The sequence below is a fragment of the Struthio camelus genome, chromosome 7 (assembly GCF_040807025.1).
Source record: "Struthio camelus isolate bStrCam1 chromosome 7, bStrCam1.hap1, whole genome shotgun sequence".
NCBI classification, from domain to species: Eukaryota; Metazoa; Chordata; class Aves; order Struthioniformes; family Struthionidae; genus Struthio; species Struthio camelus.
The window spans coordinates 3644090-3660685 of NC_090948.1; the positions used below are offsets into that span (position 1 = coordinate 3644090).

At 41.4% G+C, this 16596-nt stretch overlaps 1 protein-coding gene across 4 annotated transcripts in view; it reads left to right on the forward strand.

Moving 5' to 3' along the window:
- Positions 1–931: 931 nt before the first annotated feature.
- The window catches only part of C7H10orf90 (chromosome 7 C10orf90 homolog), a 72456-nt gene continuing 56791 nt past the window's right edge, over positions 932–16596 (forward strand). The window contains exon 1 of one of the 4 annotated variants that reach the window (XM_009670525.2): positions 932–1167. In XM_009670525.2, coding sequence (XP_009668820.2) covers positions 1056–1167 — 112 coding nt within the window. In that variant the 5' untranslated portion in view covers positions 932–1055. Of the gene's footprint in view, positions 1227–16596 lie in introns of all 4 variants that reach the window. The other 3 variants (XM_068951451.1, XM_068951452.1, XM_068951453.1) reach the window with 3 other exon arrangements.

Below are 16596 nucleotides of genomic sequence, written 5' to 3' on the forward strand. Positions count from 1 at the left end.
GTCATTTAAAGATTACAGAAATCACTATACTCAAGTGACATGAAAATATGCACTACAGACTTCAATAAACTACATGAATATAATATAATGCTGAGAGGATTTTAAGGACTTTGTTGTTATCTTCTCTACATTTTAACTGTTTTTGCCTGTTCCGAGGCTTTTTGTGTTTGACTAAAGCATATCTTGTAGAAAGGAGTCCAGGAAATGAGGCGTTCACTGCGGTACTCGGTAGCTTGTTCTAGCCCCCATAGAGATGGGGTCACTGCTAATGATATAAAAAACCTCTAAATGAAAATTAAAATCTCAAATTGAAATCTATAACTGTCAAAACCTTCTTTTAGAAAAATAACATTGCCATATATGTGATTTCCTTTTGGAAAAATGGATTATAAACTTGCTGTTCTTCATTGTAGTTTTTTCTCCATCCTGTACTTAAAGAGTGAACGTTTTGAAAGCCAGGTGTTAGCTATTTAGCAGTCCAAGCGGTCATTACAGAAACATGTGCAAAAACATGTGCAAGCAGCATACTTCTAGATTTCCTCTTAACTTTGCTGAAGAAGGGCTCAGACAAAGAGCCCGGCTTCAATATTTAAGTCAAGAAAATGAAACATTCATGTGCTGCAGCTAGATACTGTAGCCTGCCAGAATAAAGGTTGGAAATGCACAACAGCATTTACATTCGAGCAATAAAACCTGCATTCAGAGACACAAATTCTAACCAATCAGGCTAAATAAATCAGCTGGCCCGGGTTTTATCATCACAGATAACCCTCATTAATCCAGCGGGCTTTTCCTGAAGACAAAGGACAAAATGAATTGCTTCATTTGTGCTGCCTGAATGGCATGCTAATGTGGGGAGGTGAAAGGCATGAATTATTCACGCCGCAGCCTGGGCAGGCAGAGCCTGGCTTTGCCTGTCACCATTGCAACAAGTGGCTGCTGGCCCGGCCGCGCTGAGGCCGTCAAACATCTCGAGCGAAACGGCCTGGCGAGCACCAAATGTGCCTGCTGGAGAGGGGAGACCTGTGCTCCTCAGCTGCGCCCGACACAGCCCGATGGATTTTAAGGTTAAGCCGTATGCAAAATGGACCCAGGACACGCAGTCTTTTGTAACTCAAATTTACTTCTCCATAAACTACTGCTCTTGGAAGAAGACGAGTTGCTTTGGTAAGTTCGTGCAACTTTTGATGTTTTCAGAAGCCCTCGTCAGCTGTTTGCAGTTCACGGTACGTAGAGCGTGTAGGTTCTTACCAGTTTGTCTAAAAATAGTCTGTATTCTTTTTGCTTTTAAAATGGCTTAAAGACTCCTGAAAAGGCATTCAATATCCTTTTTTCTAACCCTAGGATATGGTAAATGCTACCTACAGAACAGACATTAAAGTTAAAATCAAACCTTCTTATATTAACTTGTATAATTTAATATGTATTTCCCGGTATTCAGATTGCTACAGCACGCTATTAAAACTGAGTATATTTATGATCCAAGTTTGATTTGTTGCAACCAAAACTGAGACTAATTCAGTGTCAAACTGGAGAAGCTGAATAAAATTATATTACTTTTCATAATAAGTTTTAGTTCTTTCCTGTAAGGATAATGATGCTCTTTATTCAGCTAAGTACATTTCTGATTAGTTTGGGAATAGAAACTGAGACTCGTATAACATTCTTATGATGCACTAACTATACTGCTGCATTGTAAAACAGTTGAAAAAGCATTAGTGACTTACCCTGTTTTCCTAAGGATAAGAAGGAGATGTATTTTGTACGTAAGGCATATGGCAGTGATGAAGTAAGGCTAGACTTACTGGTCCTTTATTAGCATAAGGTGAAAAACACCTAAAAGTTTTGCTTTATTATTCAGTATCTGTATGGCTGTGGTATTTGCCTCGAAGGTTTGGCTGATTTTTGTCTGGCAATACCTTCAGCATCGCGCTAGAACTCTGCAGTAGCTCACTAGAACTTAGCACGGAAAAATAATGAAAATAAATAATCTACACCCAAGAGCAGAGGCCATGAATAGGAACAAGAATATGAAATAACACATGAAAAAGTTTTGATGGTGAACAGTAGGCCCTTCCTCTTTTTACTTGTTTGTTTTTAACTAGATAGTACAGATTCTGCTTCTTGTACTTTGTTTTGCTCATGAAAGCATTTTATATGTCATCCAAAAGACAGTTATATTTTGAAGGGATAAAAGTACGGCACAATGATATCTAGCGCTATAAATTAATTAACTGTCCTACCCATATTTTAAACAACAGCAAAAAAAAAAAAAAAAAGAAGGTGAAAATAGGGATACGCATACAAAAAGAGATATACAAACGATAGGTGCAATTCTGCTCTCCTGGGAGTAATCCTCATTCGTGGAAGTGATCCTACATCAGTAAGTGCTGGAGCACAGGGCCCATGTTTTTCAAGGAGAAAACTCTATCTGTCATATGTGGCTGTTCTGTAATGTAATTTTAGCAGCACAGTTTTTAGTGATATGTTTGAATGCATTAAAGTGATAATATTAAATTAGACTTTCCCAAATGTCTATTTCGCTTCTGAAAGTACAAAAGAGAAAAATGGAATAATGTATTACACGTGTCAGGAAGAAGGCACAAAACCCACATATTTTATTACAGAAATGTGCTTGCAGTGGAATAGCACTACTCACCTTGCTAATTGTATTTGTAGAAGAAAGATTCTTTTTTGATCTGTGAAGTATATAAACTTTGCTTCTGCTGAAATGGTTAGGATACAACTTTAGCATAAAATCATGGCATATGATGTCTCATGAAGTACATACAGGTCCCCATAAAAGTGATGTCGATAAATTTATTTCGGCTTTCTGATTTAAAAATACATGGGTTTTGTGGTAATATCCTATTAATATTTCTGTCGCTATTATGATGTCAAATCTTGCCAAAATAGCACCTAGAGACCTGCTCGTGGAATAACGTGTTCATGTAAATGCTGCAGTGGTGTTACGCTCCTCCCCTGCTCCGCTTCGCGGCTCTGCGCTTCCCACTGCAAGACCGTGTAGTTCTGCCTTGCGATCCAGGATGGGGCTGCCGAGCACCTCTCTGCTCTTCCCCAGACAGCGCTACCTGTTAATGAGGGAAAGCTAAACTACCTAAAAGCTTCTGGTACGATAGGGTTGAGAGGAATAAATAATCTTGGACTGTTCCTGGTGCTCTGTGAGCTGACAGCCTCCGCTTGTGCGGTATCCCAACCGTACTAGTACTGATGTAAATGTTATCCTATAACCACAACAGTAATTGCCATGAAAAGATGCTTATAACAGGGACGTGTTCTCTTGGGGCACCTTGAAGGCACCAAAATATAAATGAAATAAAAAAGCAATGGATGGTTGGTTCCAGATTGTATCATACAAACTTACACTTATTAATCGAAATTGGTATTAAGTACTTGTTGGCTTTCTCTTAGCTGCATTGAGAGATCAGGAATGAATTGGTTATTCTCTAATTAGCTTCATGGCAAGGATCCCGAATTTGTGTATTTGCAAATTGGTACACTTGTAGTATGAGCACCTATTTGCACAGAGATGTTATACCAAAATAGTTTAGGTTTAGGCTGCACAGCTGTTCTGGGCAGTGGGGTGCTGGAAGCAATAAAATGACCTGTGTCAAAGGCCTGGAGAGGCAGAGTGGCTGCTGCTGTTAAGGGAGAAACTGGAGTGACTTTTAGCAGCAGCATTTGTTTTCCCTGAGTCGGTCCAGGCTCCCAAGGGGAGCGTTAAGCCTCTCCAGGTAAGTCCCTTTCTATCACCTGTCCACCCTGTGGCAGGGGCAACTCGGTTTTTAATCACTGGAGAATCCCACAGGCATTGGGATTACATATTAGCTTGAACTTTGTAAACCCAATTTGGTGTTTGTTTTTCTAGATCCGCTCTCCTTTTGGGGTTGAATTATTTAAAAAAAAAAAAAAACCCACACGCAGCTATTTTTGTTTAAGGATCTCCTTTTGGCAAAGGGCAGAGGTCAGATGCCCATTTTGATTTTTACTAGCTTATGTCAATTTTAGAGCTGGCTGATCACCCACTTTTATTGAAATGACTTTAGAATCTGGCCAAAAAAAGAGCTCTAGAACAGCTGAGCTCAAGAATCATGTGTGTAGTGATTTGGCACAGCCTGTTTTTGTTTTTTTTTCCCTTGGAAAATCAAAGTATATATACTTAAAGAGGCATTTTTTCTGTACTCATTGACAGTTCATTCCCTTGTCCCTATCGAAGAGGAGACCCTTGTTCCCTTGCTCCTTACCCAGGGTAGCTGCATGCTTAGCCCTCATTATTTCCCTGGGTTAAAAGCCCTGCAAGAGCAGAGCTTTGGGTGCACGTGTTGCGAGCGGTGGTAAGGACAGACTCTTTAAGGCTTGGCAGAGCGCTCTGCTTTGTGCCAGCAGTATACGCCTGCCCTTAGGCAGCGGTGACACGACGGCAGCAGACTGCAGCCCTTCTGCCTGGGTGCAGCGTTGCCGCGGTTGTGCCGGCTTTGCTGTTTCGACATGGCATCGTGCCGAGGTTGCCTATTTAGGCCTTCCAAATAAATAGTAGTTAAGCGGGAACAAGTTATTTGAAATGATATCGACCTGCGGTTCTAGGCACAAGTAGTACACAAGGGCTCAAAATAAGAGAAAAGTTTTAAAGTACAGGTAGAGAAATTTTTTCTGGCTGTTGTTTTGCAGTTGTCTGGCAGTCTGTGGCAGGGAAAGCAGAAAGACTAGAAAAGCTAGTATGCAACCCACACAATGTGCAGGCTGAACATGTTCTGGGAACGCAGCCTGAGAAAGCCTGGAGTGTAAAGCCACTTATATCACTGGTCCCTCAAGTCAGAGCCATGTAACAGAAACTTCAGCCAAGGTACCAGGATGCGGTCTCTGTCCATGGAGTAGAGCCTGCAGCAAAGCGTCCTCTCTTGGGCCTGCATGTCCTTGTAGCAGGACACGCCTGGTTTGCTCCATGTTGGACCCTGGGCACAAGAGTGCAGGATGCGTGCCCAGGACACCAGCCTCTGGAGGAAGGGAACCGTGAACCATTGCTGATGAATCACTCTGGGTCTTTATGCATATTGGAAGACTAAACCAACAGTGCTACCTTAAGTATATACTTATTACTAGCTTCTTAGTAGCTTCTAAGTGGAAAGGGAACTCTGCAACAAAAAACTGCTTCTCCTTCCAAAAGAGCTGTAGGAGGTAAGATAACTTTGGATGCCACCACAGCTGTAAAGACTTCTGGTTGCCTCTCCTGCAGTCACAGATGGGTTTTCCTGCACCTCTTCCTGGGTGGAAGCCGTCTTAGTTCCCAGCTCATTCAAATTTGGTCAGTGTCTCTTGAGGATATGCTCATAGAGAGCTCTTGTAAGGTACCTAGTTGTAACAATTAATAACCTATTTGTAAAAAAAAAAAAAAAAAAAAAAAAAATCCAAACTCACTATCTGCTTATATAGGATAAAACCATAAATGTTTTTTAGACCTAGCTCTTATTTAAACCAGGTTGGCTAGATTGTTTCCTTTGGCACCGCCAGTGCTGTCACGGTCGCAGTGGGCTGCCCTCATGTGCTGCTGAGGGTGCTTGAAACCATGCGGACTTTGACTGACAGCACACCTCTGCAGCTCCACAGGACCCACTCAGCAGCCTGCCCCCTTTCCTGTCCATCATTAAGGTCTTAGTTTCTCTTTGATCCTAGAGTTATACTTTGGCAGCGTAATTTATTCCAGCTTGAGCATAACAAGAGACTTTTTTTCCATTTATGATCCATCAATGTTTGCTGTTGTATTTCTTTTCAGATGTGCTAGCTCAGGTAATTTTGATTTAGCAGCGTATTGGGATTTTCTTTTTCAGTTTTATCTGATATGACTGTACATACCAGGTAGGACAACAGCACAGCTAAAACTGGGATGCCTATGAACTTTTTAAAACAAAGACGTTTGCTTTGCCTCTGCCTGTTCCTTTGCTGTAAATCCAGTTCTGTAACTGAGTGGCTTGGAGGAGAGTCAGTCCTCCCTCACTTGCTTTTGTGGTCCCTCACAACCCCAGGTTCCTATCTCTCCAGGGTATGTTACAAGACTTTCTTTTTTCATAGAACATTTCTCTTGTTTCATGTAACGTTTCTGTCTCTGCATCTCTTCTGGTTCTGAATCCTCTACCAGATGAGGAAAAAGAACTGACTGAAGACTTTTTATTGCACAGCTTTCAAGGACACACATTGACTTGTTTATCATACGCTTTTTTGTGCTCTGAGTGCAACTACCTGGAAGAGAGTATTCATTTGTTAGTTGACAGTGGTGTCTTTTAAAATGATCTCTAGCATTAAAAGTGGTAAATGATGATACGCATTCAAAGGTTAAACCGTGTGATTTTTAGTATAACTTGCTTATATTAGAAGTATTAGTAGACGCTGGCATCTCCCTCTAAATGCTACACTAATGAACAACTGTTGGAACTGCTTGATATTTCCATGGTTTGAGTCATCAATGGCCCCAGAAAGAAAGACGTTATTTTTCAATCAGTTCTTTAATTGTTTCCTGAGTTGATAAAGGAGTTAATCTATTACTGGCAAGATATTCACTTCAGCTGTGGGTGAATCTTAAAAAAAACCTTTTTAGTTGCTGTCAGAATTGAGTGATCTGCATGAATTATTCTGAATAATACTGTGGCATTTTTTTTTTCCTGCAGCGACTACTTTGTCATTTTTGGTGTTTTCACATTTCTTGGCAGCAAAGTTCCAAGAGCTTTGTTCTAGGAGTGACAGTGGAATTATTTTTAGGATCCACTCCTTCGGCATAGTGTCTGACATCTGACACTCCACTAGGAACAACTGAGAAAACTGTGCGTAAACTACTGCCAATCTTATGGCAACTACTGCTGTGTACTCGGAACATGAATAGTCTTCCCGCCACTCCCTGCACAGGATGCACAGCCTGTCTCTAAGTGCTGCATCTTGACTTGATGGTGGCATGTTACCATGAATAGTCAGGGTCCTGTTCCAGGTAGGGATGTATCAAAACAACTAACTATATGTCGTTGCTACCTACATGTAGCCTTTGGTTGTGATTAAAGACCATCAACTTTGTAAGGGAGAGAGGAAGTAATGATGCAAAACAAACATATACTCAAAAGCGACAAAATTGACTATTGCTAGTTATTTCAAAAGTCTTTAGGAAGATGAAGACGTCAATAGGATATAGGTAGTTTCCTTTGTATCTCCTGTATAAAGCCTGTGATAAACATGGGAAAAAACCATCCTTAACGTCAAAAGACTGAACAGAAGGTAACGCTAGCTGCAGTTCTTCTAGTAGCTTAAAACTCATCTGGAATCATACTTCAAATCTGTTTGTCTGAATTTCATTGACTGAGGTTCTAGCGGTCAGGACTTCTGGTATCTTTTAGTGCTGCACACACAAGCAGTAATTTTTGGAGACAGAGTTCGCAGCCTGGCAGTTTTGGGGAAATAACTCTCAGCTGCTTTACTAGGACGTCTTTGCAGGGAAGTGGCTGTGGTGCTGAGCCGTCCCAGCCCTCTGCTGTCTCTTCTGAGAGTGCCGACTGCTTCTTTTCCCAGGCTACAAAGTGGCCTGACCTCCTGTGCCTCTTGCCGCGTGGCTCTGAAGCTGTTCTCCTCTTTTCAGCACGTCAGAGCACACCTGCAGCACCAAACCACCAAGCCTCCCTGCTGAGAGAGCTCATAGAAACTCAACCAGCTGGAATACTTTTAGGGAGCGTCAAGGCTTTTACTTGAACTACCGGGGCATGCCAGAAGACCTGTACCACCTTTCACACCTTGCTCAGAAGGGTGCTCTGAACACTTGCGATGAACTTATTAGTGCTCTCTGTTTCCTGATTTATACAGCCATGAAATGAATCTTTCTGAAGGAAGGGGAATTCAGTAAATCCTACCTGGCTTATCCTGATAGAAACAACATCAGTTGTAATACATCATCATCTGTAATAGTGGAGCAACATCAGGCTTTATTAGGCAATCTAGAAGATGAGAAAAGAGGCACTGAGCCAGCACAGTACCAATACGGCTCTCCTTGCACCCAGCATTTCAGCCACATACATGGAACAAATACATTTGCAGCTTTCCCAATTCTATACATGTAAATCAGTCCTAGCCACAGCTTTTTTGGGTAGCTAGAGCTATCTTGCAAGTGTATTAAATATGTACCTTTTTGATTTTCTGTAATATCAAGGTTTAACATGCAAAATCCTCCACAAAGTCTCACAGCAGGAGCATGCTTTTTTTTTCCCCGCCCCTGTGTGATCAGTTTTTGTTAACAGATTACTTTTTAAGTTGAATTGCGTGCTGAAAGCAAGGTTTAATCAACAGCTACATTGCTGGTTCTTGCTTTACCGGAATTTGGCTCAGCCATCCTTTTGCTCATGTGACCGAGTGAATGAAAATGGGACTCCCATTAAAATGGAGGAGAGCAGTGTGCAGTGCTTCAGAAACACTTGCAAAGCAGTCTGCAGTGAGGTTCAGTGCTAACTAACTGAAAATAGCACAAAATTTCTAAGTGCAATTTAAAAAAAATAATTCAAGCAAGGTGGTTTTGGTCTTGCTTCCTATGTTTAGAATTGAGCTTGTGCAATACAACGCGCATCGTAACACTGAGTATATTTCATAGAGCGCACTGTGGAGATATCTCTCATGCAAACCTTTCGGTGTAGAATATAATGGTTGGAAGGAGACATAACTGAACAAAAGAAACAAAAAAACTGAATACCAGAATGGACACAGCAGAATGTTAACTGCTGCTCCAGTAGATTTAGGAGGGTTGCTATGGTTTCTTTTATAGAAATGTTCCAGCCACAGAAATGACTCTTGCAAACAATGCTGTATGTAGGTGTAAAGAAATGTATTACACATGCAGCATCAGCCTGTGTGCTTAGTGCCAAAGAGGAGGCCAAGCATACCAGGGAACAGTCAACACTTGATAGGTGTTCGGTGTCCATCAGTTCAGGCAGTCCTCTACCAAGCCTCTCCTTAAAATTAAATCATCATAATGTAATTGAAAACTGCCTTGTGTCAACAGCCTTGGTTTGGTGCAAAGTTCAGCACACGCTGTGTCATTGTTAAAATACCCAAACCGTTATTTTTCTGCAGTGTCCTCCCCTTCTTGTTATCTCATCTTTCTTTATTTCTCTACTGAAATTTTTAGGACAAACACTGCTTTCTTCTTTCCCCCTCCTTTGCCTGTATAGTGCCTAGAACAACAGCTCCTGACCTAGTTCTGTCTTTTAATTGCTACTGCAATATGAGTGTTAATTGCTGCTAGGGTCCAGATGTATTGAGGATGCGCGGCACGTGTCAGGGCCAGTGACAATCATCTTATAGGCCAGTATTTCTCAACCCTTTGAATTCAAGGAGCCCCTAACCTTTTTGAAAAACTCTTAAACCATCATCATGGCTTTCACTGTTGTCTGGTGATGGGAAACAGCTTAGTTTGTTTTCTAAGTTTCAACTAAAAATATTAACGAAGATGAAACGAATGTGCCCCTGGGCTTGAATCCTCCCATGCCCAAGTGAACCTACCCGTGAGCACTGACAATGGCTAAGAGCCCTTCTCTGCTTATAGGTACTTAATGTTTTTTACATTCTTTCATGACCATTTTTTGATGGATATTAGTTGTACAAGAACAGGGCATCAAAGATTGTAGGTATTATGCATCTGATGGAGATCATGACTTAATGAACATGCTCTAAATTTTGTTCATATAAGTTACCTCAGCCTTTATTTAACTCTCTCTGTTTTAGAGTAAACACTGGCTACGCTTAGTGTATTCTATGCATCCCACAGATTTCCTCTCTCAGCTGACATTTAGCTGCTGTGTTTAACTAAGATTTCCCTCTTCCCTGTTCAAATAGGTAGTGAAAGCAGGTTATCCATATGCCTTCTACAAACCACTCCATGCTTAATTTTAATCGTCCATGACTGTAGATTTTGAAAGATGCAGGAATCCTTTTAGGAGGAAAAAAATTGCATAGGTAAGGACATAAACTGTTGTAGGTTAGACTAAGTTTTGAAATGGTGTGATGCACTAGTATTCAACCAGCATAAAAGTTTAATTAACCACAAAATGGGGAAAAAAGTTTCTGATGTACACATAAGTATACCCTACCCATGCCCTACAAGTACAAGGCACGTGTGGAGGCGTTTTTCATTTATATTTTGCCCGTTTATGCAGAATGCAAAAAAAGAAGAGTCGGTAACATAGCAGAGAGCCAGGGAGAGCATCAAAAGTTGTGGACTCAGGCTCGCACAAGCGGCGGCAGCATGGGTGGCAAAAGAAAACTGGAAGAGCATGCGCAGTGGGCTGAGCATGGGCAAAAGCGTCTTTGAACTAGAGCACAGAAGCTGTCAGGGTGGTGGCTTCACAGGCATGTAAGAAATCATGGCTTTCCATTGCCTTTGAGGAGACCCCATCAAAGATGCTTGCCTCCCTCATGACGTTATCCTACACCAAAAAACTGCCTGCCGGGCTCTGCCAAAGGCTGGAAGGAAGCAAAGCCGCTTCAAATTGTTACCGCAGTGATGTATGATAGATAACGACAAATAAAGCAGCTTGTTCTCACAGCAGACATAACATCACTGTCTTATATTATTAGTGGTATTTGATGTACCACACAACTGTATTTAATCAGCTAACTAAAATGCATCTCTTGCCAAAGGGATGGGGAGTAGGAGAACAAATCACCTTCTTGGAGACATGCCTTGTAGAGGGATGAATTTAAAAAAAAAAAAAAAAAAAAAAAAAAAGAAGGGTATTGTACAAGCTGAGACATAGAAATTTAGTACGTTAATACCCAAGACCCCAGAAGAAGCTGTTAGACCTCATAGCTGAGATTTGAGAATACAAAACAGCAATTTAACAGTAAAATAAATCTCTTTAAAAGGGAACTGTAATTATGTCACCTACAAACATTTTAGAACAGCAAATTCAAATTAATCTAAAACTTACAAGTAAATTAGCACAAAGTATCTCCTGTACTCAAAGGACAAGTACTTTCACATTAGAGAAAAAGACCTTATATTTGTCATCCAAAGGGCTGAAACCCTGCCTTAAGTGCAAAATTCAGCCATGGCCCACGGAGTTGTCACCAGCGCAATCGCACTTAGGTTGTCTCCTTCATACCCACACGCACAGTGGCAACAGGAGCTTATTAGTAAGGTTTGATCCTCTCTTCCCATCCTCCGTGGAGGCAGGAGGCTGAGCATGTGCCCTGGTTCACGAGGGGAATCAGCGCTGATCTCTTGCCTTATCTTGGGGGGTTGACAGCGATGGTCGTGTCACCACGCCGCCTAAAGCCAAGATCCCGTGGGGCCGTGAACTGAGCCTTTCACCAGCAGCTCAGCTATCTGCAATCGCTTCCATATCCGTCTCTCCCATGGGAAATGTACGCCGATTCGTTTATCGTACTAAGATAAAGGAAAGGAAAGAGCCTGAGTCAAGGGTCCTCGTTGTCTTGCGTGCAGCGTGTTAGCAAGGGCTGGGGCTCCCCTTCCAGCCGTCGGAGCTGATAGATGATGATGGCAGATTACTGCGTAACGACTTAATCTCATATGCTCATTTGCTGCCTGGCTTTCTAGCGAGCTAGTCTGCCTGTTGCTCACATTTGAATTCTGCTGTATTGCTTTTAAGGTTATTCTTCTTCCCCTTTGCGCTCTTCAGGTAGCAACAGCATTTTAGCTTGTTTCTGGAAATCAGTAATAGTATTTCCTGAGACAATACATTTCTTTAATTTGTTGTTGTTCTGGTGTCTGACACTCCCTGCTCATGCAGAGCTCTCCCTGGACTCGAGACTCTCTGTGCGGTACGTGTATCTTGAACACAATTTATTTTAATCAGGGCTCCTGGAATTCTGTTATACCTTAGGCCAATTTCTACAGAAAATTTGAATGCGTTCAGCAAAATTATGTGCAGTCAGCGATCAAACATAATTGCCAACAATTTCACACCCACAGAATCCTTGCCTGACTTCCAAATTCCTGGAACCCCATCTTTTCCCTCACCACTTCGAGCAGGGATCTCTCAGTTGCTAGGGGATGGCATTTTTTATGCTCTTGCACATGAAATAGTTTTAGCATGCAGTGGAGAATTACCCATACAATATTCTGGTTAATGTTTGCTGAAATAAAAATGGAAGGACCGAAATACAGTGAGAAGCAACTCCCTAGAGGTTCAGAGGCCAGGTTTGATATAGGTACTATCCAGACATCCAAATATTACTTGAATCTGTCTGCCGAATTTAGCTGGAGTTGTGACAATTACAGGCTGTCACAGGAGACTTCCACTTCTACTCCTGACTCAATTACCAAGTCTCATGCCTCTCATAATTTTGCCGTTGCTATAAATAAAGTCAAAATCATTCTCTATTTTCTTTACTATTTCTAAGGAAAAAAGGAAGAGGCTGACTCCTAGCACCTAGCATGGAACAGAACCCATGCCTCAGATGAACGCTTGGCTGACTTCAGTTAAATACACTCGGCATATATTTAAATACAATAAATTATTTGGTAAATTTCCAGTTATTGGTGCACTCAATTTAAAAAGCAAAACTTCCCGTGTTAATTGTCCGTTCCCAAATTCTTGCTACTAGATCATCTAGCACATAAAGGCTAAAAATGTCAGATATGCATAAGCAATTTAGGTACTCTCTAAAATTTTACAGAAGAGAATCTGTAGTGGACGCGGTATTTTAGCATGCCATTAGACTATGTTCAGTGTTACTGTATTTTCAATAATGCATTCTCTTCCTTATGCATTCTAAGACTTGTTTTGCTTTTTGACTGTCACTGCAGGTTGAAAAGATGTTTACGTTAAGCTGTTCGTGACTCTTGGTCGTCTTCCTAAGTGATTAGCTGATTGCAGCTCAATAATGTTTGAGTACTTCCATTTATTTCTTGCACTTCATGTTTGCAGTGATTTGAGAGTCTGTCTATATACAACTTACGAATTGTGTCTCATACTAGGACTCATTAAATGTGCCTGTGTCAGGCAGGCTCCATTTCCAGTTTAAGCTTTTTCTTTCTCTAGCTTCTCCTTTTTTCCAACTGGGATGTCAAAGGCTGATTCAAAAAGAAAAAGGGGAGCAACAGACTGTCATCCCTGGAAGCACTCCCTTGGTGAAATGAAATTCCTCTAAGCCTGGGATTCCCAAACTGTGACGCGCGTGCCAAAGCGGTGTCAAAACAGCATACGGGCTGCTTCTACAAATGCTTTTGTGGAAGTACTTAACTGAGTGGCATGAGACAAATGCCTCGGTATAGGCAGTACCTGAGAAAAGTTTATCTTGCAGAGATTGTTACCTTGCCCCTGTTGCTCTGCCCTGACACCCTTCCAGCTTGGATGAGCTTCCCCCTCCAAGGCAGTTCCCTGGTGGGCATGAGGGCTGATGCGTGAAGAGGTGCCTTGGGCTTGGTTTCTGAATGTCCTGGGGTTATCTAGGATTGAGGCATGAAGCAAGTGATGGGACAGTAGGGAGACAAGAAATATTTTGGGGACCTAGGTGGGAGCGTAAGGTTTTGATATGGGAGGACAGAGGAAGAAGGGATTGGTGCATGTCTTGAACATGGCACAGAGCATGTATCTTCTTTAAACAATTTAGCCAAGGGTGATAACGCAATGTTTGGAAATAGGTGGTTGTAGGATGGGAACCCCATGGCAGAAATGTGGTTTAGCAAACAATGACATATCTTGTGTTACAGAGCTTAGTGCCACCGATGTTTGTTTTACAGTGGCAAAAAGGAATATCTGGGCTGCCGTTCTTGATCTTTGTTGAAGAATTTTTTTGTAATGCAAAGTGCATGAGTGGTCCCTGGAGCAAAGACTCCCTTTTAGCTTCTGACTCCCTTACATGCTTTCTTTTATCCCGTGAACCCTGTAGTGTTTCATGTGGCCCACCCTCTAACCTGGCTGTTGGTTTGTTGTGGGAAGTGGTGAAATCCGCATTCGAATCTCAGGTCTGGAGTCCACTTCTTGTTTCTTTAAGCCCTTTAATAAGCTGTTTACTTATAACCAGACAAACTAGCTGAGACAACTAACTGGAGGAAATGGGTTTGGGCTGTGGATCCCAGCATCTGGGAAGCAGATGGGAGTTCAGACGTACCCTTCCCTTCAGCCCGTCAGTGGTCTGGGCACCCTCCCCTCAGCCTGCAATCTGCTGCGAATCCTCAAACCTCTTGACTTTTTTTTGTCTCCCAAGTATGAGACTTTTTGCATTGGATTAAGGGACTAGGGCACCTCAGGGAAGATCCCTGGCTCAGCACTGAAGAAGGGGAGCGTGATCTCCATCACAGTCCCTCCCTCACTGTGCACAAGGCACAACTGGATAATAAGCTGCAGCACAGACTGGGCTGACCAGCTGCACCCTGGCAGGAGGGCTGAAAATCAGGAAAAAAGGTACAAAATACCTCAAAAGCAGGGCACTGAGGCACAGGGCTAAGAGGAGACTGAGTCTGCTCAAGGAAAAGTGCAATGTGAAATGAGGCTTCTTCAAAAACCACAGCTCAGTGTAGACATCCAAGTATCAGGCACAGCCTCAGGCTGCAGATACGCCCAAATACCCCGAGATCCACAATATGCCAAACAGAAAGAAAAGGCTGTGTTTGCATAAGGATTTTACCCAGCTTCTGCTGCTTACCAGCAGGTGCTGCTGGGGTAGAGGTGAAGTCTCTGTCTTTGGGCAAATAGTGCCTTCACTGATGCTCTGTGTTAAGAGGGCTCATTAACTTCATAGTGCTGTCTCTGAAGATAAAAACTGTTCTTTTTACAGTACTATAGTTTTAACTGTGCCCTGGCTAAAGATTACCTCAACCTGCTATAATTTCAGCTGTTTCACTAATTGGTTTCTTGGTTCATTAGCCAAATTGTGTGTATGAGGGAAACAGAAAAAGGGCAGTTGAATTTCCCTTGCAATTCTTTATATTTAAAAAAAAAAAAGTGAATAATAATTTTATGTTGAACAAAATATGTTATAGGACTTGCAATGGTAGAACTAGCTTTTAACTTTGGGTTATTTTAGGCTATTGTAGCAGTAAAATGGGCAAGTACCATTTTACTGCTACAATAGCCTAAAATAACCCTTAAAGCCTTGTGGGAGAATGATCCTCAACTGCCTTTGATACTCAAATGGTGTGACACCAGGTCAGGAAAGTCCATTTTTGTGTAATGTAGTGTGTGTGTTTTTATGTGTGTGTATATATATATATATGCATATATAAAATTATACAGAATTACTTTGTCTTCCTGACATACTGTTTTAAGTAGTGAGATAATAGAGATAAACTGCAAAAATCAAAAAGGTAACTTTACTCTAGCAGAAGCTGGGGCCCTATTTCCACGACAGCTATGTAAGTCACAAAAATACGATGTCTCCCTAGTTTACTCTTTCCAATGCAGTGCGTTCGGCTAAAAATCAAAGATTAACTCTGAGCAGCTAGAGGGAACAAATTCTACTAATTTATCAAAGAGAACACTGCACAATTTAATCTGTTTTATGAAATTTCTACCACTGATTGTTACGGCATGACTGGGGCACGAGAGGCCATTTGTGAGCACAGAATTGCTAGTTGTGTGGCAGCAAAAAAAGAAGGCTAAAAGAAAGGTTAAATTAAAGAAGCTGCTAGAAGCTATTTTTGCAAGAGGCATATATATTATCTAAATTAATGACAGTAAACCTCCAATTAGCTGAATGTTGATGTGGAATTACAGCTTTATAAGGTAAATACATGTTTCTACCAGCCAAAGGGTTGGGTAAGGAAATGTTTAGCCTGCAAACTATAATAGATGATTAGAAGTAGATTAACATTTTCTGTGTATTGGGCGCAATAATCTCACTGACATTGTTGATAAAGCCTTACGATAAATCTGTCTTAGCTCCCTAACATCAATGCAGATAACGAAACTTATGACCCCATTCTCTAGAATATCTTCCCATAATATGGGGTGGGCAAAATCCTTGAACGTGCTTCTTGGTTTTTCAACAAAGAGCTAAGCTTTTATTCTATAGCAGAGAATTCTTCTTCTTCAACTCGCTGTACCTTATTTTGGCACAACTACGTTTAAGTGGAACCTCTAAGCTACTTTCTGTTTTGTCAATTTATTGAATCCTTGCGTTATAGTAAGTATGTATCAAAGAGAATAGCCATTATGAATTGCCTTCGTAGTGTCCTTTGCAGTTCATAGAGAGTAAAATAATTGAATTATGAAGTTATTTGAACAATTTACTCCTTGGAAAGGGTAGCATTTTCTTACTGGTTGTCTCTGTGCGAAAGGTAGGGTAATCGGTTTGGCAACATAGATGAATCCTATCGCGGTAAAACACTGCATTTCCTCACATTCACGAATATTTGCAATATACCATTTGGCTGTGTGTAGGAGCTTGAAGTCATTATGGCTTTGAATAATAGCAAAGAAGAGATCTGGCCTGTTAACAAACTGTTGGAATTACCTCTTGCTGGCTGCTCTTCCTCCTGTGCTAGGACAGGTAACTCAAATTCAGTCCCCCTTGGCCACCTGAATATTTCTAAAGGATGTCCACAATGTCTTTCGTATAGGCACTGTGACGGGAACGTAACAGCAATACTGA